The 25480-nt window shown below is 45.0% G+C and overlaps 1 protein-coding gene across 2 annotated transcripts in view; it reads left to right on the top strand.

The window, feature by feature from the left end:
* The first annotated feature begins 18851 nt into the window (after window positions 1-18851).
* Window positions 18852-25480, top strand: part of CAMK1D (calcium/calmodulin dependent protein kinase ID) — a 370342-nt gene continuing 363713 nt past the window's right edge. The window contains exons 1-2 of one of the 2 annotated variants that reach the window (XM_074942617.1): window positions 18852-18907; window positions 19658-19754. In XM_074942617.1, the coding sequence (XP_074798718.1) occupies window positions 19663-19754 (92 nt within the window). In that variant the 5' untranslated portion in view covers window positions 18852-18907; window positions 19658-19662. Of the gene's footprint in view, window positions 18908-19424; window positions 19755-25480 lie in introns of those variants that run through there. The other variant, XM_074942618.1, reaches the window with a different exon arrangement.

Genomic DNA, 25480 nt, shown 5'->3' with positions numbered 1-25480 from the left:
ATCAAGGGGCAGGGCAGATGGATTTTGTTAGGTTCGGAGGAAAGAGCCTGAAGGATTGTTGGGTTGATGGGAGACCAGGTACTGCGTGGCAGTGGGCCGTGTGTGTGGAGAACCCAGAGAGCATTGCTGCAGGGCACTGGCCCACACCAGTTGTGCCCTCATCTGTCTCTTAATTCTACTCCCCTCTGTCACTGCCTTTTCCCCCATTCTGAAGAAGACATGGGGGTGCGGGGGTGTCACCTGAGCTTTCACTGATAATATTCTGTGGTGCCCAGAGACTTGGGTGATGAACATTCTCCTGAGCTCACAAACAAAACTAACTCATGGGAGCTTAACCCCAGTTCTGCCACTAACTTGCTGAGGGGCCTTGGGCAAACCACTAAAGCCCTGATTAGGCGCTGCAGCTGCTCAGTGTAACTCACTAGGATACAGTGAGGGGCTTTGTCTCCTCTATTTGTGCTTCTGATATTCAGGCCAGTGACCCCTCTGTGCCTCAGTTTCCCCACCTGTACAAGGAGGAGGATGATATTTATCAGGGTGAGGCTATGCAGATTTATAAGTTAATGCTGCTGCAGAATTTTGAAGCTGTGAAATACGAAATAGTGTTATTTTTTCAGTTTGATGTATTACAAATCTGCATGTAAAATGTCTCTCTTTAGTTGCAGTTTGTGGTTGTTACGGCTGTTAAACAGTCCATCATTCAAGTGACTGGGGCAGTAGCTACTCATAACCCCGACAGGGCAGAGCTGACTGAAAGACAGGCAGCGTGGAAATATGTGAAGTGGTGGAAGAAGGTCTGATTCAGCAATGTGGCTCTTGTTACAGGAGCTCTGACAGTTCTGTCTTGCAAAGAATAGAGTGTGCTAGGGAAAATGGATATTGCTACATAAAAGGAATGGAGTTTGATAAAGAGCCCTGACCCTGCTCACCTTATATGCTTATGCAAATTTAATTAAGAGAGAGAGTGTTTAAAACATGCTATTCAATTAAATAGTTTCAAAGAGTGCAACGTGAACATCAGTTCCATCAGGGACAGCACCTACATTTTGGCACTTAGATTAGAAACACCCCTTTGATTTACACAGTATAGCAACTTTTATGGAGTTTAATCTTTCATACCAATCAGCTGGAAGCACATTTTTACAGCTGAGTTATGGATCTCTGAAAAAATGAGATTCGACCTTTTCCTAATAACACTCCTTTCTCCCAAACCTCTGCATAACTTACCTTTTAGAGATCTTCTCACAGTCCACTCACATCTTGGTAGACAAGAATTTGGAAAGCTGGAAGAATTATAGTGGCTGATTCCAGCACTTGGACAGTTGAGTGCATGTAAGCAATTCCATTAAAAACTCAGTAAAAACCATCAGCTTTTGAAAAAAAAAAAAAACAACCTTGTGACTCCCATCTGGAAATTAGAACTGGTCAGGAATTGTCTGACAAATGCCAATTCATCAAACCCCAAATGTTTTGTGGAAACATGTTGGGTTTGACAATCTTCTGGCAATCCACAGGCAGCTTTCCTGCTAGCTTGTCTGGTGGGCCACTGGGGAGCCCAGGCTTCCAGGATCGGCAGCTCCAGGACAGTCCCACAACACAGACTACTCTGAGGCAGGAAGTCCTGTTCTTTCTAGGGTCTGTGGCTCAGCCCTGCCATGTGGACTGTCCTGGAGCCAGGGAACCCCAGGGCTTCCAGTCTCCCTGCTGCGGTACTGGGAACTTGAAAACCCTGGGAGCCCCAGGTGCCAGGACTCCGAGTCTCCTGGTTCAGCTGTTGTTCCCTGTGTATCTAGGCTTCTGTCTTCGGCAGTCTGCTAGGATGGATGGGGAGCCAGGCCCCTAGAATTCTTGGGAGTCACAGTTGAGCTGAATTTTGGAATTTGGGTCAATTTCATTTTGAAATGTTTTGATTATTTTGATTTTTGTTTTGTTTTGTTCAGAATTTCCCTTCTCGGGAAAACTTTGAAATTCTGCTTTCAAAATATCCCATAGAACAGAAATTCAGGCATTTGACCAGCTCTGTGGTCCCTAGCAGAAGCAACCTCTTGAAGTCACTGCAAATTTTGCCTGAGTAAGGATTGCAGGATCAGAGCCTTTTATCATTTTGACCTGCAAGTGGATTTTATTTTTACCAAATTTGGAGCCAAATTTGGACATGCTCCTTTAATGAAGGAAGAACAATTTTTATTTTGTTTAAAGTTTGGTTTCTGATGCATCCTTGTAGCTATCCAAGACTGTTTATGTTGTTGTTGTTAATATTTCTTGTTTGTAATACTGTAGCACTTAGAAGCTCCAGTCATGGACCAGGACCCCACAGTTTTAGGCGCTGTACAAACACATAACAAAAAGACAGTACCCGCCCCAAAGAGTTTATAATCTAAATATGTCTGTGTATAGAAGGTTATGGGTCCCATTGCCCGCTTTGGAGGAATAACACTCCCAGGGCAAGGAAATTCCATGAGTTTCCATTCATGGAGCTCCCCATGAATTATTCCATTGTCTGTGTATGGTTTATTCCATCATGGAAAAGAATCTGTGGATCCACACAGTTATTAGGGGCTCTGCAAGAGGGGCATCTTGTGTGGGTGCATCTTGGCTCTTTCCTATCACTGTGGTCCCGGAGCACAGCTCTGCTTCCAAGGAGCTGCTCCCGGATGATGGTGGTTGCCCCATCAGGCAAGGGTCAGGGTCTATAACAGAGCGGGGAAAGTGCGTAAATGAATATAAACTCAGGCTGTCATATCCTGGATTCTGCTTGGATAGAAGAATTTTGGAGGAGCCACATGGTTCTCCTATCCTGCCTTCCCCACCTTCTTTGTTCAGGGTGGCTGATCCCTTCACAGTTCCCATGTGGGGCTTCTACAGGGGAGGGAAGGAGCATGCTGCCTTGACAGAAATCTTCCCTTCATTGGGTTCAGGCTTCCTTCCATGCATGGAAGTTGTTTTGTAGTGAGATAAGTGTGGCCAACTCTTGTGATATTACTGTGAGTCCATGATATTCACTATTTTATTTTATAGCTCTTGTTCCTGGAGCCAAGTGATTATATGAGAATCTCAGCTTTCATTTAAAAAGAGTGCCTTTCTGGCTTCATGGTTGTAGTGAAAAGCTTGACAATGTACCCTAAGTGCACCTTTATAGGCTCACAAATCAGAAGACAAAGCCCAAAATGTATTGATTTTTTTTTAAACTCGTGGTTTTTAAGTCAATCTTATAATTTCTTGAAACCTGACTCATGACTTTTGAATGCTTAGGGATTTGACAATACTGAAACAAACAACTTTTACAGGCCATAAAGACCCTAATGTAGACTATTCTCCTGTGGTGCTTAAAAGTTTTAATTATTTAAATAGACACTGATGCAATTGATTTGCCAATTGTGTAATTGGATGGGATCTTTGTCTAATAATCCCCACTTCATTGACAAAGTTTTAAAAATCATCACCCCTATTGTGGGACCAACAAAAACAATATAGCTCCAGTCCAGCAGTAGCGTCCCATGTGCATCTCCTGTTGAGGCCAATGAGATTTTTTAGTTTAGGACTGGACATAATATAGAAGCAGTGGTTAATTAACAAACCCACTTTCCTCTTCACTATTCAATGATGCTAATGCTCAGACAAGGAAAGAACAAAATGAGCCAAGTTAATTTCAGCTCTGTGAGGAACACAGGGAAACAGAAGTGTCTGCCAAATGGAAAAGGAGAAAATTAGGAGATAAAGAAATTTTAATTTCCAGTTTCTAAGAGGGGTATTACCAAACAACAATATAAAAGATGATGGAGTATCCTGTTGAAATGAGAGAATTGATTACTTCACGAGATACTGAATTACTTTCCATATCTTTTCTTCCATGCTTGTGTCTCTTAATTTCTTTCTCCCTCTGCTATTACTATTTGACTCTGTAATTGTAGTATACAGTTCTATAGCTTTGTGCTGAATTCTGCGCTTGTTTATACTGGTGACAATTCAGAACAACATCACTGGTTTCAATGGAACTACTCTGGATTGACACCAATGCAACTGAATTATGTTCATGCAACATTAATGCACAGATGAGCATGCAAAAGTCAGGAAATGTGCAAATTAACTGTAAATGTGCAGCATTAACCTTAAATTTGCATTATGATATACAGCCAAATATTGCTTTCCCACTGAATGCAACCACATGGAAACCACCAATGGAACTGAAGAGAGAACAGAATTTGGCACTGAGAGCCAGATCCAGATCCACAGCTGGTGTAAATCACTGGATTTACACCATCCAGTGATGTGACCCATAGATTTTAACTTTATGATCATGTACTCAAAACAGATTTCTCAAACAGATTTAACATTACATTTAAAACCCCTATGTTTAGAGGACATGAAGGTTGCAAAGTCAAGCTCTCAAAAGTTAAGATATGCCAGAATTAAGGTTCATTGTTTGGTAGATTGTTAGGCCATCAGGGACTATTGTGATCATCTAGTCTGACATCCTGCGCAACTTTAATTTGGCTCTGTGACCCAAGGACCTCTTGAGGCCAACTGTCAGAGGGCACCAGGGGGAAAATGGGTTACAAGGATCCTCGGGGAGTTGTATTTACATTGTAGTTCAAATAATGTCATGTAAGGTCTCTAAGAAAGCCTGTGTCATATGGGTCATCATGATCATTATGAGATGTATGTGTGGATAAGGTGTAAGAAGATACATATATATATTGGAAATTATGTTCTTAAGGCCTTGTAGTTAAAGGCAGGTCTCCTGGAGGTACCATGCCTTGAGACAAACTTGTCCAGACAGGAGGTGGGAGACACTTATCTCCCCAGCTACCAGTTGTGTGTCTTACAATAGAAGTCAATTAGCCTCCTGCGTCAAATGCTAATGAAGAGCTCGCCAGGGACTTCAGAGGGAAATTAATAGGAAGAGGTAAAGGGGCGGTGGGGGGAGATGATCCTGTTTTAGAGGTAGGGTGATCATATTTTCCAAAATGAAAACAGGACACTGTGCTGGGCCCCCTCAGCTGCTCATCTGAGACCCTCCCTCCATGGGGCTGGCCCCAGCTGCTCACCCGAAGTCCCCGCCCCATGCGAAGCGGTCGCTGGTCACTCAAACCCAGCCAGTCCCCCAGCACGTGGCCGTCACTGGTCACTTGAAACCTGCTCCTCCCGGCCAGGCTGTCTCTGGTCACTGTAACCCTGCTGTCCCCCTGTGCGCTGGAACTGATCAATTTGGCAAGAGCAAATGGGACAAATGCATACTTTTGCTAAAAAAATAGTCAGGACAGCCGGAGCAGGGCTTAAAAAAGCGACTGTCCTGGCCAAAACGGGACGTATGATCATCCTATTTAGAGGTGAAGAGCAAAGGACTGGGTCTGGAATATCTGGGGAGTGCAAACAGATGCCCTGGCACCCTTCACTGAGGAAGTAAACTGACAGTGTATTTGCTTCCCCCAAAAGGGTATCTCAGCCAGGCTTGGCTGAAAATGCTGGGAAGAACTTGGGTCAGATACATTTCTGTAGACAGCAGGGTTACTTGCTAGTTAAGTTGAGGCCATAAGCATGTTATTATTTTGGTTCCCTTTGTTTCCAGTTCTGATGAAGTGGGAATTTTTGTAATTTTTTTATGAAGCCTGTGTGCACCTCAGTTTTCCCTATACATTGTATTGCTATGGTACCCAGTGGGGAAGGCGGGGATAAGTTTGCTCTTAGGTCAAACTAAAAGACATAGCTGTGTACCCATCCACCCTGTCTGGGTGGAAAGAAGAGTCATTAAGGAATTGGTTGAAACCAATCCAGATCAACCAGGGGACCAGAGAGTTCCCTGCAAACCCCAGTGACTCATGGATTTCCCAGCCTCTCAGCAGGGAAGCTGGGCAGAAACCCCAGCTCGAGAACAAAGGACTGGAAGGTGTGAGATATAAAGAAATAAAGGGTTTTGTTCAATATCTTCATAAATGATCTGGAGGATGGTGTGGATTGCACTCTCAGCAAATTTGCGGACGATACTAAACTAGGAGGAGTGGTAGATACGCTGGAGGGCAGGGATAGGATACAGAGGGACCTAGACATATTGGAGGATTGGGCCAAAAGAAATCTGATGAGGTTCAACAAGGATAAGTGCAGGGTCCTGCACTTAGGACGGAAGAATCCAATGTACCGCCACAGACTAGGGACCGAATGGCTAGGCAGCAGTTCTGCGGAAAAGGACCTGGGGTGACAGTGGACAAGAAGCTGGATATGAGTCAACAGTGTGCCCTTGTTGCCAAGAAGGACAATGGCATTTTGGGATGTATAAGTAGGGGCATAGCCAGCAGATCGAGGGACGTGATCGTTCCCCTCTATTCGACATTGGTGAGGCCTCATCTGGAGTACTGTGTCCAGTTTTGGGCCCCACACTACAAGAAGGATGTGGAAAAATTGGAGAGAGTCCACCGAAGGGCAACAAAAATGATTAGGGGTCTGGAACACATGACTTATGAGGAGAGGCTGAGGGAACTGGGATTGTTTAGTCTTCAGAAGAGAAGAATGAGGGGGGATTTGATAGCTGCTTTCAACTACCTGAGAGGTGGTTCCAAAAAGGATGGTTCTAGACTATTCTCAGTGGTAGAAGATGACAGAACAAGGAGTAATGGTCTCAAGTTGCAGTGGGGGAGGTTTAGGTTGGATATTAGGAAAAACTTTTTCACTAGGATGGTGAAACACTGGAATGCGTTACCTAGGGAGGTGGCAGAATCTCCTTCCTTAGAAGTTTAAGGTCAGGCTTGACAAAGCCCTGGCTGGGATGATTTAATTGGGGATTGGTCCTGCTTTGAGCAGGGGATTGGACTAGATGACCTCCTGAGGTCCCTTCTAACCCTGATATTCTATGATTCTATGGTTGGCTTCTGGAAGGAGTCTGGGCTCTCTTACCAGAAAGCTGAGTAAGGAAAGAAATCAGAGCGAGAGAGAGGCAGAGCCTGAAAATGGAGTTCACTCCAGCTTGGTTCGGTGGATTGCTCTGGGCTAACTAGAATGTGCTATGCTTTAACCTTCATTTCTCTATGATAACCTCAGGACTTCCAATGTGGTGTTCCACTTGATTAATAAGCCCTACTGTTTTAAGAACTCTACTTGAGTGTCACTATAAATACTCGGTGAGGTGCATTAATGCCAGCAGAGTGTACAAGTCTCTGCCAGGAGTCTATCTCAGTTGGACTCACTGAACAGAGCTCACAGGGTGAAGCACGACAGAGGTTCAGTCTCAGGAGGCAGTGGGGCCTACCCTGAAGGAAAAGCGAGACCCGATCAGAAGGGGCTTCTCCAAGAGTCTGTCCCAAGTTGTGGGTGTAGCACTGATCCTCTGGTTCTGGGCCACCAATATTTCTGTTTGCTACCATAGGAATCTCTATTTGTTAAATAAACATATACTTGCTTTCTCTATAAACAAACCCAAATGATGCATGTTAAGTGGAGCTGTGTTCTAAGGTTGACTAGCAAGTGGTGGTCTACTGTTCCTTTGGGAACAGTAGGTCTGGTCACTCTGTGAGTGTCCAGGGGATAAGGGGCTGGACACTCCAGGGGATGCTCGGGTTGAAGTGTACCTCTCATTAACCTGTAAAGAGAGAACAAGGCATGAGGAGGCTTAGAGGGGAGTGCTCGTGTTGCCAGTTCTGTCAGGGAGCTGACCCTGGGCTTGCACAGATGAGGCTCACTCATGTTAAGGGCAGGTGGTAGCAAGGTGCCTCAGAAGCTTGGGTAGCCCTGGGGAACATCACAGGGCCTCTTGTGTGTATGCATTATTATACAATCTTTAATTACATGATCACACACTGCTGTTTGTTTGCTTTTTATTTATAATTATTTAACATTTCTTTTTATCCTTCTCGTTCAATGTATGGCCCCAGGCTTTATTTAATAGTTGCCATTCAAACCATATACTGAATAGAACATTAATTTCCTCATGGGCTTTTCTATGGCACTCATCACTATAGTATCTGAGTACTGCACAGAAAATAATTCATTGATCTTCACAATGCTCCAGTGAGGTGAGGAGGTGGTATTATCCCCATTTTACAGATGAGGAATTGAGGAACAGAGATTCAGGCCAAGGTGGTCCACTAATTTTGGGTGAAATCAATTTGCAATACCTAGCGCCTGGTTTTTCAGAGTATTTAGCATTTTATAGCACTTCATGTCCAAAGCACAGCTCCCACTAACAAAAGTTGCAGTCACGAGTCTCAGCTCTTCTGCAAATCTGGCCACAATTGTCTCCTGTTGGGTACTCAGGAAACCAGGCAGAGGACCTACAAACAGTCTCTATAATCATCACTATCAGTCTCTTCAATCTCAAACTCTGTTTCCGCCCCAGAGCACTGTCCATCCTGCGCACTGAAAGCGAGGTAGGGGACCCGCCTCCCCCAAAAAGTATGTGGTCATGTAATCAAAGACCGTATCATAATGCACGCTGCTCAAACAAATTTAATTCTAGCATCTCCTAAGTTTTTGAGGGCTTCACTTTGCAACCTTAATAATGTTCTTCTAATGTAGTGAATGTAATTACCTAATAGAATTTTTCAGCTTGTCTTTTTTTATTTCATGGAACAATATTGACTCTAACTTCTATCATCAGCAGGGTTTGGACCTTTAGATCTTCAGCACTGACCTCTGAGCTAATGGAGTAACTGAAAACAGTAGTAGGCTATCATCTTGTGTGAACAGGCTACTGTAAGGGCATGAGAAACACTTTGTCAGTGGGTTTCACAGTTATTTGTTGACAGCAGAGAAAGGGAGACTCAGGATTCCTAGGTTCATTTCCAGAGTGTGGTCTAATGGGTATAGACCCTTCTGCTACTGGGACCCCAGCCTGCCCCGTACCATCCTACTCCTATCCTGCCCCGTCCTACATCTACTTCTATCCCAGAGGTGCCAAACTTGTTCGGAGACTTTTGTTGATGTTTGGGGGAAAAATTAGGGAAGTGTGATGGTGGCAGACCAGGTGCCAGCTCATGCCAAGGTTCCCATGCCTCAACTGAATGCTGACCACTACATAGCTGTAATCAGTCTGGCTCACCTGTGTTAGTATTGTTAAAAACAGGTATTAGAATACGTTTAGACTTCATTGAATGCTTGTGAGTTGCTACATGCATTAATCTCACTTACAACATCTGTATCCCATATTGTAATGTAATATTTGAATGGCTGAACTATAAGCCTCTGGGACTATATAAGTCATCAGACAGGAGCGAGAGATTAGCTAGTGTAAAGTGCTAATCTGCAACAGAAGGTGTTCTATCCTGCCCAACAGGAAAGGTTCATCAACACCAGACGGACTATTGTGGGACGTTAAAGAGGACAAAGGACTCAGTTGTCTTGCTCCCTCTGCCCCGAAGATGAATCATACAAAAAATTCCTCCCATCAGCTGAGTTTGCAGCTCAGAGCACATGGCAGGAGAGGGATAAAGACCCCAAGGAGAAGGAACTGATTATCTCTATGCTACTTGGACTCTGGGGGGCCCATGTTTACCAAGGATAAGCAAGAGATCCTCAGTGCTTAGCCTGGGATAGCCCTAAAAGACATAGAGAGATTGCTTATTACAGAGGCTTCTGTTATTTTTTGAAACTAAAGAGTGTAAATTGTTTGTGTATATATATATATAATGTTACCTGCTTTAATCTTGTAAAAAACTCTTATTTCCTTTTCATATTTACTAAATCTTTATATATAGTTTATTATAGGATTGGCAGTAATGTTGTCTTCGATGTGAGGTCTAAGATGCAATTGACCTGGAGTGAGCGACTGGTCCTTTGGGACTGAGAGTCACCTGAATATTGCTGTGATTTGTGGTGTAAGGGACCATCTACCCCAAAGGCATGCTCACCTGGGTGGCGATGTAGATCGGAGTACCTATGGGGACTGTCTGTGACTAATGTTTAGGTTGTTAAAGTGCCTGAGGACTTTACAGATGATACTTGGTTGGTGAAATCTAAGTCTAGCCCTCACAGCCCATTTGTGGTTTGTGCCCTGGTTCTTAACCATCTACCCTGAGGTTGGTACTCATGCTCTTGAGCCACTTCAGGCAGCTTGACAGGAGGAATTAGGGAAATTGTTTGGACCTCTTTCCCCCTCCCTTTCTCCATAGAAACTGAGACCTCTCTCCTGGCAGAAAATGGGAGCTTTCCTCATTTCCTTTCCCCATCTGTGGCTGAGGGAGGGGGACTGGGACCGTTGGGCTCCCACCCCCCGTAGGGAGAAGGGGAAGATCAGCCCCAGGAAAGTTGCCCTACTTTGCCACCTAGGCCCCTTAATTATCTTGGCCAGTACCAAGCCTGGACCTCCTTCCTGGGATGACAGGTTTCAGAGTAGCAGCCGTGTTAGTCTGTATCCGCAAAAAGAAAAGGAATACTTGTGGCACCTTAGAGACTAACCAATTTATTTGAGCATGAGCTTTCGTGAGCTACAGCTCACTTCATCGGATGCATAAAGTGGAAAGTACAGTGAGGAGATCCCATATATACACACAGACCATGAAAAAATATACATTGCAAGGAGAGTGATCACTTAAGATGAGCCATTACCAGCAGGAGAGTGGGGTGGGGGGGGGAGAAAACCCCTTGAAGTGACAATCAAGGTGGGCCATCCCCAGCACATCTCCAGGAGTTAACAAGAACGTCTGAGGAACCTGGGGGAGTGGGGGGGAGAACGGAACAAACAAGGGGAAACAGCCCCACCCAGTATAATGACTCAGCCACTCCCAGTCTCCATTCAAGCCTAAGTCAATTGTATCCAATTTGCAAATCAACTCCAACTCAGCAGTCTCCCGTTGGAGCCCGTCCTCGAAGTTTTTTTGTTGAAGGATAGTCACTTTGAGATCAGAAATCAAGAGTCCAGAGAGACTGAAGTGTTCTCCGACTGGTTTATGAATGTTATAATTCTTGACATCCGATTTGCGTCCATCTATTCTTTTACGTAGAGACTGTCCAGTTTTCCCAATGCACATGGCAGAGGGGCATTGCTGGCACATGACAGCATACATCACATTGGTAGATGTGCAGGTGAACGAGCCCCCGACAGTGCGGCCGATGTGACCAGGCCCTACGACGGTGTCCCCCGAATTGACACGTGGGCACAGTTGGCAACAGGCTCCGTTGCAAGGATAGGTTCCTGGATTAGTGGTTCCGTTGTGTGGTGCGTGGCCGCCGGTGAGTATCTGCTTCAGGCCGGGGGGCCGTCCGCAGGCAAGGACTGGCCCGTCTCCCAAGATTTGAGAGAGTGATGGGTCGTCCTTCAGGACAGGCCGCAGATCCCTGACAATATTTTGGAGAGGTTCTAGTTGGGGGCTGAAGGTGACGGCCAGTGGCGCTCTGCTACTTTCTCTGTTGGGCCTGTCCTGCAGTAGGTGACCTCTGGGCACTCCTCTGGCCCTGCCAATCTGTTTCTTCACCTCAGCAGGTGGGCATTGCAGTTGTAAGAATGCTTGATAGAGATCCTGTAGGTGTCCGTCTCCGTCCAAGGGGCCAGAGCAAACGTGGCTGCATCGCAGAGTCCGGCCGCAGACAATGGATTGCGCGGTGCGGTCTGGGCGAAAGCCGGAGGCATGTAGGCAGGAACAGCGGCCAGCAGGTTTCTGGTATAGGGTGGTGTCTATGCGACCATTGCAGGGCCTGGTCACATCGGCCGCACTGTCAGGGGCTAGTTCACCTGCACATCTACCAATGTGATGTATACCGTCGTGGAGATGTGCTGGGGATGGCCCACCTTGATTGTCACTTCAAGGGGTTTTCTCTCCCACCACCCCACTCTCCTGCTGGTAATGGCTCATCTTAAGTAATCACTCTCCTTGCAATGTATATTTTTTCATGGTCTGTGTGTATATATGGGATCTCCTCCCTGTACTTTCCACTTTATGCATCCGATGAAGTGAGCTGTAGCTCACGAAAGCTTATGCTCAAATAAATTGGTTAGTCTCTAAGGTGCCACAAGTACTCCTTTTCTTCTTCCTGGGATGATCCTCCTTCTCTTCTTCCTTGGTCACATTCCCTCTCTCCTCCTCCGCCAGCTCCTCCTCCCTTGCAGACTGCACAGTGAGGGCCTCTTAGGAGGCCTGCTGCAGTGATTGTCAGTTGGGCTTGGGGTCCTGGATTCACCACCTGAGCCACAGGCTGCATACTGCCCTGTGTGGATCCGGCTGGTGCGCTGTAGGGTCCTGGAACGCATCACAGTCCAGCAGGGTCCACACCAGGCAGTTAGAGTGCAATATGCTGCCTGTTGCTTGGGTGGTGAATCCAGCAGTGCCCCAACCCATTCAAAATCACCAAGGCTTGCTTCCTATCATACCCGCTCTGCACATGTGCCCTAGGCGGCCGCGGTGTACTTTGTTGTGTTTGTCGGACCCAAGGGGTGGTGAATCACACACACACTGATGCACGCTGCTTGCAAAATTGGTAGATTTAAATCTGAATTAGTAATTGTTGCTATCCACCTCTCCCTCCTACAAGCCCTCTGCTATCCACTCCTGCTCCCCTCACACTCTGCTCCTATCTACCCCATCCCCTCCTGGCTACTCTCTGCTCTCCCTCTGCTCCCATCCATGTTTTTTTCCTACAATATTGATAAATGCAAAGTAATGCACATTGAAAAACATAACCCCAACTACACATATAAGATGATGGGGTCTAAGTTAGCTGTTACCACTCAAGAAAGAGATCTCAGAGTCATTGTGGATAGTTCTCTGAAAACATCCACTCAATGTGCAGCGGCAATCAAAAAAGCAAACAGAATGCTGGGAATCATTAAGAAAGGGATAGATAAGACAAAAATATCATATTGCCTCTATATAAATCCATGGTACGCCCACTTCTTGAATACAGCTCGCAGATATCGCCCCATCTCAAAAAAGATATATTGGAATTGGAAAAGGTTCAGAAAAGGACAACAGAAATGATTAGGGGTATGGAATGACTTCCATATGAGGAGAGATTAATAAATATTGGGACTTTTCAGCTTGGAAAAGAGATGACTGAGAGGGGATATGATTGAGGTCTATAAAATCATGACCGGTGTGGAAAAAGTAAATAAGGGCGTGTTATTTACTCCTTCTCATAACACAAGAACTAGGGGTCACCAAATGAAATTAATAGGCAGCAGGTTTAAAACAAACAAAAGGAAGTATTTCTTCATACAGTGCACAGTCAACCTGTGGAACGCTTTGCCAGAGGATGTTGTAAAGGCCAAGACTATAATAGGGTTCAAAAAAGAACTAGATAAATTCAGGATAGGTCTATCAATGGCTATTAATCAGGATGGGCAGGGATGGTGTCCCTAGCCTCTGTTTGCCAGCAGCTGGGAATGGGCGACGGGATGGATCACTTGATTATTACCTGTTCTATTCATTCCCTCTGGGGCACCTGGCACTGGCCACTGCCGGACGACAGGATACTGGGCTAGATGGACCTTTGGTCTGACCCAGTAGGGCCGTTCTTATGTACAGTCTTAAGGCAGGTCTACATTTAAAATGCTGCACTGGCACAGCTGCGCCGCTGCAATGCTTAAGTGAAGATGCCCCTACGCCAACGGGAGAGCTTTTCCTGGCGGTGTAGTTAATCTATCTCCGTGAGAGTTGGTAACTACGTTGACAGGAGAAGCTCTCCCACCAACATAGCACTGTCTACACCAGGGGTTAGGTCAGTATAACTACGCCACTAAGGGGGGGTGGATTTTTCAAACCCCTGAATTACCTAATTATACTGATATAAATCTGTAGTGTAGACCTGGCGTTAGATACAAACATGTGTATCCAAGACACATGATCATGAATTGAAAGATTTTTTTTGTAAAGCATAATGTGCCAGGGGAAGAGTTAGAGTGGTAAGTCAGGAATTTTAAAAAAAGTGAATATTTGAGTGTTTAAATGTGTAATCTTAACCTTACATTAACATAGTGTGTATCACTATTTAATTTCCTAGACTTAATCAAACAAAAATAAAAGAAAGGAAGAAAAGTTCCCATTTTAAAAGTAGTAGACATCAATAGACGAAGGTCAGCTGTTGCCGATCAAGATCTTCAGAAATCTGTGCCCCTGTGGACTTAACAGGCCCCAGATTGCCAAAGGGCAATTAATGTCTAACTGTAGGCTAAGTATATACACATTATACAGACACGGTTTAAAAAATCCTTAGGGCAACTGTGATAGGGTTGGGGAAAACCCCATCCAGTGTGGGGCAAGTGCAGCCCGTCACACTCCTAAACCCGGTTTATATATGCACCTTTCTTAGTGGGAGAATGCAGCCCAATGGCCAAAGTCAATGAATTGGCCCCAGTCGGCAGGGCAGTAAAGCCCCGTGGCTACGGTCAGTAAGTTCACCCTAATGAGACAGGGCAATGTGTCCCAATGGCCAGCATCAATAGATTCACTCCTCTTAGCAGGGTAGTAAGGCCTAGTAGCCCCAATCAGTACATTTGCCCCTGGGGAGACAGGGCAGTAAGGTCCTAGCAGCCCAAGTTCATAGGTTTGCCCTTGTCGGCAACGCAGTAAGGCCTAGTGGCCAAAGGCAGACAGGGAGGGGGCACCATGCACAAGGAGGGGGTGGCAGCCCTGGTAGGGGGGTCCAGGCCCTCCCTCTCTGCTGGACCCCAGCTCAGGGCCCTGGTAGTGGCAGGCACATGTGCCATTGAGTCAGCAGGGAGGTTCCGACCAAAACACGCTGGCTCACAATGCTGGTTCACTATCTAATTCCCCTGGGCTGCTTCCTACCATAGTTCCCTTGCTGCAGTCTGGGCACCTCTGTTTTATCCAGGTTTCCTGGTCTGCGCTGTCCCCTGCAACTCCGGATGCAGCGGGGCCTCAGTAGGTACCTTTGCATCTGCTTGGGTTACAGTATTTCCAGCCTCATACTTCAGCTGATCCTCAGCTGAAGCCAACAGAGAACATCCTTCCTCCCCAGCAGTCAGCCCCAACTGAGCTGAGCTGCTCCCTTTTATACCAGTGCACTTGGCGCATGCCCAGTAGAGTAAAGGGGGCGTGGCTTCCTGAACTCACAATGTAGGGTTAACCCTTCCCTGTCCAGTGCAGGGCGAGTGCGCCCCGTCACAGCAACATAAACCCCTCCCAATCGTTAAAGCAGAATAAGCTCCAAACTTTTATAATCTTTTTGTCCCTAACTTGTGTGTTTTGGGGCTCATTTTTAGCAGTTTGTGTTGATCATCTTAAAGAGCTTAAACTGATTAAAGGCTTTAGACTGATTTAAGATGCTGTAAGGACTTAGATCATTTTAACCTGCCAAAATGGAATAAAAATACAATTTGGGGTGGTAGGCAACTTGGGACTTAAAAGATGGGGATAGGGATGGGGATGCGGATGGGAGGATGCAAGTTAAGGGGTCCCATCTGAGGACTCTGAACCAGTTTAGAAAAGTGCATCTTTAAAATGCTACACACACCTGTCCAAACAAAAATCGAAGAAAAACCCTCTAAAATATTTGCCAAAAAAACCAACCCCAATCCAGTTTTTTTCCCTGTAAGGTTGTACCTAGAGAATGCTTGACAGTGTGGTGTGGTTTACAGGTTTTACTGGCACTTATTTAGGATGACCAAATAAACCATTAAGACTCCATATCCTAATATCTATTATAGGCAGGTGTGCAATAAAAATAGGCAACCTTAATTTTGGTATTTCTTAACATTTGAGTGCTTGCTTTTGCAACCTTAATAAAGTTATTTTAATGTACTTTTTGTGTATAATTACAGGTAATATAGTTATATATAGCAGTTCTATCCCAGCATGTATTGTTATATACTTTCACCTTAGGGGAAGGGTTTCATGTAAGATTTTTCATTTTTTAAAATATACTACAATAGCTCTCCTGGATCATGTCAATCAAATAGTATTACAGTCTCTCTGAATTCACCCTGACATGATAGACTATTATGACTGTGAAAGAGCTGATATGGTCTATTGTGTTGATGATCCTTGGCTTATGGGAGTGTCTGATGTACTTAAAATCGTAAAGGATACTGAGGATTCCTACCTTACTCGTTATTTCAAATATGCATTATATTCGCGCACAAAAAAGTATATTATATTAGTATGATAAGAGTGTGAGTTAAATTGCCAAAAGAAAACTTGGAGTTATAGGCTGACATCCTGCTTTCTACTCACATGGTTTTGGTGCCTAGAAATTGCAGCATGCACAAAACTAGCTAAAATTGTAGGTAGCGTGAGTATCTGTTGCATTGCCTAGGCATAGAGATGTATGAAAATCTCTTAGCCTGCTATACGCAAATGTAGAACGTGATGTGCAACAAAGGGACATCATAAATAAATCCGATGAAGTGAGCTGTAGCTCACGAAAGCTTATGCTCAAATAAATTGGTTAGTCTCTAAGGTGCCACAAGTACTCCTTTTCTTTTTGCGAATACAGACTAACACGGCTGTTACTCTGAAACCTGTCATAAATAATAGTGATGGAAGCTTATGTTATGCTAGTCCTCAAAGAGAAGTTATAAACTTGAGGCAGATTTTATTGGTGAGATTCTTTAGCCTGTGTTGTGCAGGAGGTCAGACTAGATGACCATAATAATTCCTATGATTCTATGATTCTATGATTCTTATGATGATGATATGAACATAAGAACTACCACATCCTTACCCCTTGAGCGAAAGGAGAACTTTTAATACTGTAAGGCCTATGACACACAGTTAAGCAGATCTTATTCCATCCAGTAGAGGGCAGTATTACACATGTAAACGAGCCAGTTTATTACCATATTGTGTTGTGAGACTGTAATTTAGATTGATATAATTTGAAATCACTGTTAGTATACTACCTCTCATTGGTGTCAAGTATCGGGGGTTGCCGTTTTAGTCTGTATCCACAAAAACAACAAGGAGTCTGGTGGCACCTTAAAGACTAACAGATTTATTTGAGCATAAGATTTTGTGGGTAAAACCCCACTTCTTCCATGCATCTGAAGAAGTGGGGTATTTACCCAAGAAAGCTTATACTCAAATAAATCTGTTAGTCTTTAAGGTGCCACCGGACTCCTTGTTACCTCTCATTGTTGGCCCTCATTATGAGGTGCATCTCAGTTCTGACCCAAACGAACCCACTGCTGTTCCCCACAACCCTGGTGTTATTTCACTGTTGATATTTGTCAGTTATTGACATTATTTTCTAACCTTGAAATTAAGATTATAAGAAACTTTACACGTTAAAGAATCTCACAGCATTTTGAGCTTTACTCCCTTACTATTTTCCGCTTTGAGAGTGAACTTTGTCACTTACTATATTAAAAAAGGCAAGTATCATACATGTGGGTAGTGGAGGGTAAAGGATAAGGGTAGTATTACATGAGGCAGGTATTCTTTATTAATTTACTGCATTTTAAGGGGGACTGGATAGCTCATGGGATTGGCAATATGGGCTACAGAGACTTTTATCCCTAAATTGCTGGTTGAAATCCAGCCTTTGGCCTGTCATGATTAATAATACTTTGCATCTAATTAGTAGCATTACTGTAGTAATTGCTGTAGTAATTAATAATATTTTTCACTTATACAGTGCTTTTCATGTGAAAATATCAACATGCCTTTTTAATGTGGGTAAGCATTGTTGGTCAGATTTTTAAGATCGGGTGCCTGAAGTTAGACACTTAAATCCAAATTTAGGTTCCTAAATTAGGAGCCAGATTTTAGGCCTGATCCAAAGCCCACAGAGGCAAGAGGACTACCCCCAGCTACTAGACGCCTCTGAAAGTGAGGTCACTGATTTAGGTGTCACATTTTAGGCACCTGATTTTGAAAACACTGGCCTATTTACTTCCATCTTACTAGTGGGGAAACTGAGTCACAGAGAAGTTAACTATTTGAACCTGGTTTCTCACTGAGCCAGTGGAAGATATGAACCTAGAATCTATGTCTCCTGACTGTCACCTGCATGATCTATCCCAGTGCCCGCCACCAATGCCTCCCTTGAGTTGAAGGTTGTTTGGTGGCCTATGTAAAGACACTCAGGGGGGTTGAGTTTTAGAGCAGAAAAATGAATTTGCTGCTAAGGCACTGGACTGAGATTCAGGAGATTAGATTTATTGTGTGACTTTGGGTAAGTCAATAATGTCCCCCTGTGCCTCAGTTTCTCATCTGTAAAATGGGGATAATCACCCTGCTTTTGTCTCTCTTGTCTATTTAGACTGGAAGTGCTTTGGGCCATGTTTTTTTTTTTTTTTCCTGCCGTGCTTGTACAATGCACCCTGCCCCCCCCCCAACCTGGGCGCTACAGCAATGCAAAGACCGATAGCCCCCCAGTTTCCAGTGGACAGGTGTCCATCTGGCCCCCTTGTTTGACAGTCCCTTAGCAAAGAGGCCTTGGAGCTGCCTTGGGCCACTCGGAAAAGTGGGGTGTGGGCGCGGGTCTCGGGCAGCTCCAGCACAGCCTGCCGCGGGCGGCGGAAAACTCCTCGCACGTTCAGTCAAATCCAGCGCTGGACCCCCCGCCCCGCCCAGCACACACCTCCCCGCCCCCGCTCACCACCCCTCCCAGGCCCGCTTCGCCGGCCCTCTGCAGCGTCCCTGTCGCATCCCTGCCCTTGCTGCACTCACCCCTGCGCCCGCCAGCAGCCGCGGGGCGAGGGCAGAGCTAGGCGGGCGGCTCTCCCCTGCAGGGCGCGGGGCTCCCGCGCGAGCGGTGCGGACAGAGGGAGGCGGCCCCCGCCGCTCCGGGCTGGCGGGGGCTCTGTGTGGACCGGGGCCCCGGGGGGGGGGGTGTTTGACGTGCGCGTGTTTTGGTGCAATGCGAATTATCGCCAGTCAGTCAGTCAGTCAGGAGGGGCACTGACAGGCGGCGCGGCAGCGGGAGAGTCTGGGGGGGGGGCGGCGCGGTGGGACAGTGAGGGGGGAACCGTTTCCCCCTCCGCCTCCCATTGCCATAACAACCAGCCACCACAGCCACGGTGCCGGTGCCAGCAGCGGCGGCGGCAGCCTCAGACAAGGGGGGGGGGCCCGCTGGGGGACCCGGGCGCGCTCCGTGGCTCTCGCGCACTAGCTCGGCTCGCTTGGCGCGCACTAACCCCCCCCCCTCCTTTTAGTCTCCTGCAAGAAAACTAACCCGGGCGGGCGCAGTCTCGGAGAGAGAAAACGACTCTGGACTTTGCTTGGGGTTGGGGGGGGGGCAGCAAAAGTAACTCGAGCAGCAGCGTGCGGGCTGCAGCCAGGCTGCGGCTGCAGCTGAGTTCGGCTGGAAACCCCGGGGGGGGGGGAATAAAACCCGACAAGGAAATCCCCCCGGCAGGCAGCAGCCCCACTCGGCGAGAGAGGGGGAAGGAGAGCCGGGAAGAGAGGCGAGGAAAGGGACAAGAGGGAAGGGAGAGGGGAAGAGAGGGAGGGCACCGGGAAAGGGAGGGGGGAAGAAAGGGAGGAGGGAGAAATAAGGGGGAGGCAGGGAGAAGGGAAGGAAGAAGCCAGGCGCGGGAGCGGAGGAGGGAAGCTGGGTCTGCTGCTGGAGCCAGGCGGAAACCCCAGCCGCCGCCGCCGCGAGCAGGAAGTCTGAGCGGGAGCGCGGCAGCACGAAGAGCGGGGGGAAAGAGGAAGCGGCAGCGCAAGAGAAAGCAAAAGCTGCCCGTGCCGCCGGCTGCCTGCCCGCCTGCCCGCCCGCCTGCGCTGGGCTCCGCATCCCCGGCTGCTGCCCGGGCGGGAGAGCTGCGCCGCCGCTGCCATGGCCCGGGAGAACGGGGAGGGCAGCGCCTCCTGGAAGAAGCAAGCCGAGGACATCAAGAAGATCTTCGAGTTCAAGGAGACCCTGGGAACGTGAGTGCCGGTGCGGCCGGGTTGCCTCCTGCTGCTGCGGGGGGGTGGGAGCCGGACCCACCGTCCCGCTCAGCTGGCGGGGCCGGGCGGGCTGGCTGCTGCCCATCCATCCCCATCAGGCTTGCGTGTGTGAGTTAGACGCAGATGGGGGGTGTGTATTCGTCTGAGACTGTGTGTGCCTGGTGCCCGTGTGCCAGCTTGCACCCGAGGGTGTGTTTGGTGGGGTGCGATTGTGTGGACGAGCCAAAGCGTGTCTCTTGCTGCGTGTTTGTAGGCATTTGAGCGTGTGTCGGGGTGTGTGTGTCTGGGATGCATGGGTGTTGGCGTGTCTTGTTTCTGTCTCGCGAGTGTGTCTTTGTGTGTGTCGAGGAGGTGGGCGCTGTGTATCGTGGTGTGTTTGTAGGCATTTGAGTGTGTGTGTTTGTGTTTGTCTCATAAATGTGTGTTTGGGAAGGTTTGTGTGGATTGGGGATGTATGGGTGCGTTTGTATGCATTTGAAGGCTTGCTGATTTGTGATTGTGTCATTTTCGTGTGTGTGGTGTTTCATATATGTTTGAAAGTGTGTTAGAATTAGTGTGTGTGCTGGTGTATGTCTTGATATGTATTAGTATGTATATAAGACTATGTATGCATATATTGGTGGCTATATGTGTTTTAGTAAGTGTGTGAGTGTGTTTGGTTTGTGTTACTGTGAGTGCATGTGCGTGTGTGCGCTATTCTATCCAGCACTTTGGTGGGCACGAAAGCATCCAAAAGACAGCCCTGCTTATATACTGTATCTCACTCTTTTTTTTTCCATTGTGTGTGTTGCAAGAACTAGGTTGAATCGGTAATAGAAATAACAATATATTTGTATGCAGAGAAAATGGGTGTATATCTAATATTGACCCCCCCCCCCCAACTGACTCCCTGGTCAACTAACCTCAGTATTCAGACTAGTATGTTTGTTTTTATCAAAAATATTAATAGAAGTGTAATTTAAAATATACATAGGCTGAGAAAGAGAGAGAGAGTGCTATCTTGATGGGGCAATGAGTCTGACTTTCATGCTTTCTGCTAAAGCTGATGGCAGTCTCTTCCTAGAAAAAATATCAGAAATAATAAGAGCAGGTTGGATGTGTTTCATCTGGTACATTACCATAGTTTAACTGTTGCTTCTTTCACTGTTTTGTTTTATTTGGTGTCTGTTCATAAAGATTAGTAAAATGTTAGACTTTTTGAAGGTTCAGAATAAACGTGTACAGATGGTTAAAAAAAAGGGAACAGGATGTAGTAAAATACTTATCACTTCAGCAAGGAGGCGTGTGTATTTGTTTAAAAAAAAAGTTTGTTTAAAAGACATTATAAATGTGGATGGCTGTGAGTTCTAGGAGAGGTTAGCATATGGACTGCTTGTATTTGTTGACTGTAGGCTTCTAGAGCATCTGGCTCAGTCACGTTCTGCGTGTCCCTGGCAGCTGTATTTTGAGAAGCTTTACACGCAACTTTAGGATGACTATAAGAGATATTAATTCTAAGTTGTACTTTACATACTGAGCACTGTATATGCCACTTACAAAATACAGTTAGACTAGTCTAACATAGTATTTCAATTTCTTTCTGCTTCCAAGGGAGGGCTCTCTGTAAACATTAGTATATTTTTGGTTCACCAACTCACTGGTTTCCTTGTGAACAAACTGTGAGTAAGGATCAGACTAGACATTTAATGTTGAACTAGGTCATGCATCTGGATAAAATAAGTAGACATTGTAATATTTAGTACAATGCATAGTTTAGTTAATCAAACTAATGTTTTACAGCTCTTTCAAGGTGCAAAATGCAGTATAAGTGCTAAATGTTATTATTTTAGTTTATTCTCATTCTCTTTGTCTAGTTCTTGTACTGACAACATTTGGTGTACTAAGAAACATGTCCTTACTTGTCATCATAGGTATGTAATTCTTTGCCTGCACCAAAGGGTGTTGGAAAAAGTAAAATCATAACATGAAGAGATTAATTAAAGCTGCAAGTCTGTTCCTTGTGGTTTTCACTATAAATAGACTTGGCATAATTCAATTTATATTTTTTTTGATGGATAATATCAATATTTATTTTAAAGCATTTTTTATTTTCATCTAATTAAATTTTCATAGTTGTGGGAAATTATGGGAGGGTCAGACAATAGGAGTGACAGATAATTGTTATTTAATGCTGAGATTAAAAAATTAAAGTTTTATAACCATTAAAACACAAATTGTCAACATGACATATCAAAATGTACGAAGTAAATTTAAATCAAATTCTAATACATTCTCTTTGCCTGTTTGTAAATTTCGATTATCAATGGAAATATTTTTGTAGGTTTGTGTGTATGATGAAATCAACATTTACTGACATCTACTTATTAAAAATCGAATCCTTCCAAGCCTAATTATAAACCTCTGTCACCACAGAAGATTGTCTGTGAAGTTCTCCGCATTGTATGAGTTGTGCCACCGAAGACTGCCTACGTCTGGGGACTGATCGATCCTGTCTCCATTGAAATCAGTGGAAGCACGTTAGAGCCCAAAGGTGGCTATGTGCATTTTATCCAATGGTTCAAATATACTGGTGTGACTGTTGCCATTGAAATTCATTAAATGTAGCCACTGAGTAGTTTGTGCCCTTAAAGATTATTAATGTCACAATTTGCAAGCTCTGGTTATAGGACTCTATTTAACTATAGTTGTAAGCAACAAAGTTTTTAGATGTGACTTGGTTTAATAGTCAAACTGCAAAGTTTTGCACACAAAAAAAGGCAAATTAAATTAGCAATAATTAACATATTATGGAAGCCAGATCAAAGTCAAAGGGAGCTGGCATAAGTAAAGTAGGACTGGCCCTATTATGACAATTATAAATATTTTTACATTTAAAACCCAATATTTGTGAATCAGTTCCTTTACCACTCCCGGAGAGAGCATGCCCTAGTAGCAGTGTGCAGGCATATTAATCAGGAAATCTGAGTTCTAATTTTGTTTCTGCCACAGACCTTCAAAGGTGCCGAGCACCTGCCAATTTCATTGACTTAAATGGGACTTGTCAGTGCTCATATCTTCTGACAAATTAGGCCATTTGCTGTGCAACTCACAAAGCCCAGATCCTCAAAGGTATTTAGGCAAGGCTCCTAATTTCCATTAAAATCAGTGGAAGGTTGGAACGTAAATAACTTTGAGGGTCTGGGTCCAAGGCCCCGAAGACCCTCCCATTAAAGTCTGTGGACAGGCTCTCAGTGTTTTAATCGGGAGTTATGTCAGGCTATGAGGGTCAAGTGATCGAGTTCTTTATAACATGATTTACAAACAAAGCTGAAGCCTGGTTTGGTCCCTTCTACAATATAATGCTGAACCATGTTGGAAATGACATATGTAAGCCAATCCCACAATATAATAGATTTTCATAGTGTAGATGGGATCTTAATTTCTGTGACTCAGTTTCCCCATCTGTAAAATGTGTAGAATAATAGTTATCTGCCTCAGAGCTGAAAAACTTTGCGGCCCTCAGATGAAAGGTCCTAGATGAAGGTGCATATATTTTGTACTTCTCTTTCACCTTTTATCTAAAAATGTCAAAGGGCTAAAAGCACCTATAACACAAGAGCAGCCCTTTTTCTGTGTTCTCAGCATCTCTCTAGGTGGCTGTGATGAAATCAGCTGTGGTAAGGAAAGCACAGAACCCCCAAATCAGGACATAAAGTGAAAGAAAAGCTGTTTTTCAGGTATAATACAGTAGCAGGGACACATAGGGAACTGCCTCCTGTTAGAATGCTGAAGTCTTGGTCATTTGCCTTCAGTGAATACTCTTGTGCAGTGGTGTTTTTTTAAGGAGTTGGCTGTAGTATGAAACTGGCTTAGATCATACTTCCCCAGGTGCTGGTAGCAGCATGAAATTGACTAGGGTCATAAAGATAGCCCTGGTCAATTTCACACTAGGGCTTGGACTACAGGGGAAAAGCTTCTATTCAACAGCAAAATCCCAGTAAATCTCTGCTCCTTGGCAACCCTGAAAGTATGAAAAAGAGGCAACCAGGAAAGGACATAAGAGAGACAGACATAAAGAGACAGAGATAAAAAAGTGAGGTGTGAGAGAGATGTAAACAGAGAAGAAAAATGGGGAAGGAGACAGAAATGGAGATGAAGAGGGCAGAAAAGAAATACCAAAGCGGAAGATGCTCAAAAAGGAGAAGTGAGAAGATGAAGACATGGGAAGGAAGGAAAGCAAGAGTGAGAGAATACTTTTGAAAAATATCTCTTGGAGCCCAGTCCTGTGGTCCTTACTCAGGCAAAATTCCCATTGACTTCAGGAATTGGGTTCTTTTGTTTTGTATTGACATCACTTTGCACTGGAAATTATGATCCTGATTTATCCATGTGTTACTCCAGTTTCACCCCATCCAGTGGTGTAAAAATAGAATAACATGGTGGTGAACCAGACTCTATGTAGGTAAGTTTGGTAGTGCCTTTGTTGCTCCCTTTATCCCCATTTTTGAAGTTGCATGTGTTCACTCCTGAATATTGTGTTGGGACAAATAACTAAGAGTCCAGTTAAAGAGGAAAGTCAATGCAGAAGGAAATATATTTCCCCTAAAACCAAACAAAAACATAGTGATAAATACTGGCCCAGTTCCGCAGCTGATGGACATCGTCATGGATGCATTAAAGTCAGTACAGTTACATCAATTTACACTAGCTGAGGAGCTGGCCCACTGTTTATCTTTACAAAGTTCAACAAATTCACCTGTTGTAGCTCTAGACAATCAATTCACCTACGTGGACAGGTGGAAAACTGCCTCGACTTGCCACTGGGAGATGTAAAGTTTCACAATAGCAATGGAACCTGTTAAGAAAATAGATAATCATTTAAATACCATTCTCTCTGTAACCCCCTGAAATTTTAAAGCCAGGTCAGTGTCATTTTTAAAGCTGATAATGTGACATTCCAGGAGATTATGAGATGCAGAATGCTATCTATGCATTAGGTTAAGAACATAAGAATGGCCATACTGGGTCAGACCGAAGGTCCGTATAGCCCAGTATCCTGTCTTCCGACAGTTGCCAATGCCCGGTGCCCCAGAGGGAATGAACAGAGGTTGGGAAGGGGAGAAAGCCTTAGGTTGGTCAGCTGGTCTGTTTGATCTAATCATCCTGCATTTCTAAAGCATCTATCATTGTAGAATTTAGGCTCTGTTTACATTACAGTTATAGCTCTGTTGGGGCCATCATTTTGCATGTTTAGAAGGGAGCAGACTCTATTATATCTATGTTATGGGGCTGTTCCTCTTGTTCTGAAAAGGTGGGGTGGAATGCGATTCCCTTAATTTGGTAGTAAAGAGATATGGCCCTATTTGCACAGACAATCCCAAACTATGTTATAATAACACCGTTGTTGTGCATGGCCACAAGTGAACTGTAACTTTGTCCCAACCTGGTTGTAAAGTGCAGTGTAGAAGGAACCTAGAGGTGGCACTGTCTGAGGGCCTATCTGTTCAAGTCCTGTGTCCTCACTCTTCCTTTCGTATTCAGACACTCACTGTGACATTACTTTTCACCTCCCCTCCCACACACTCATTCGCACTCTGTCACACATTCACTCAAAGACTGTCCCATAAGCAGTCTCCTCTCACACTCCTTCTCTGTCTCTCACACACAGACTAAAGGCTTTTCTTGCACACATGCACAATGTCACGTATGCTGTGTCTCAATCACAC

The sequence above is a fragment of the Natator depressus genome, chromosome 1, assembly GCF_965152275.1.
Source record: "Natator depressus isolate rNatDep1 chromosome 1, rNatDep2.hap1, whole genome shotgun sequence".
Classification (NCBI taxonomy): domain Eukaryota; kingdom Metazoa; phylum Chordata; order Testudines; family Cheloniidae; genus Natator; species Natator depressus.
This window is presented reverse-complemented; position numbering and strand designations above follow the sequence as displayed.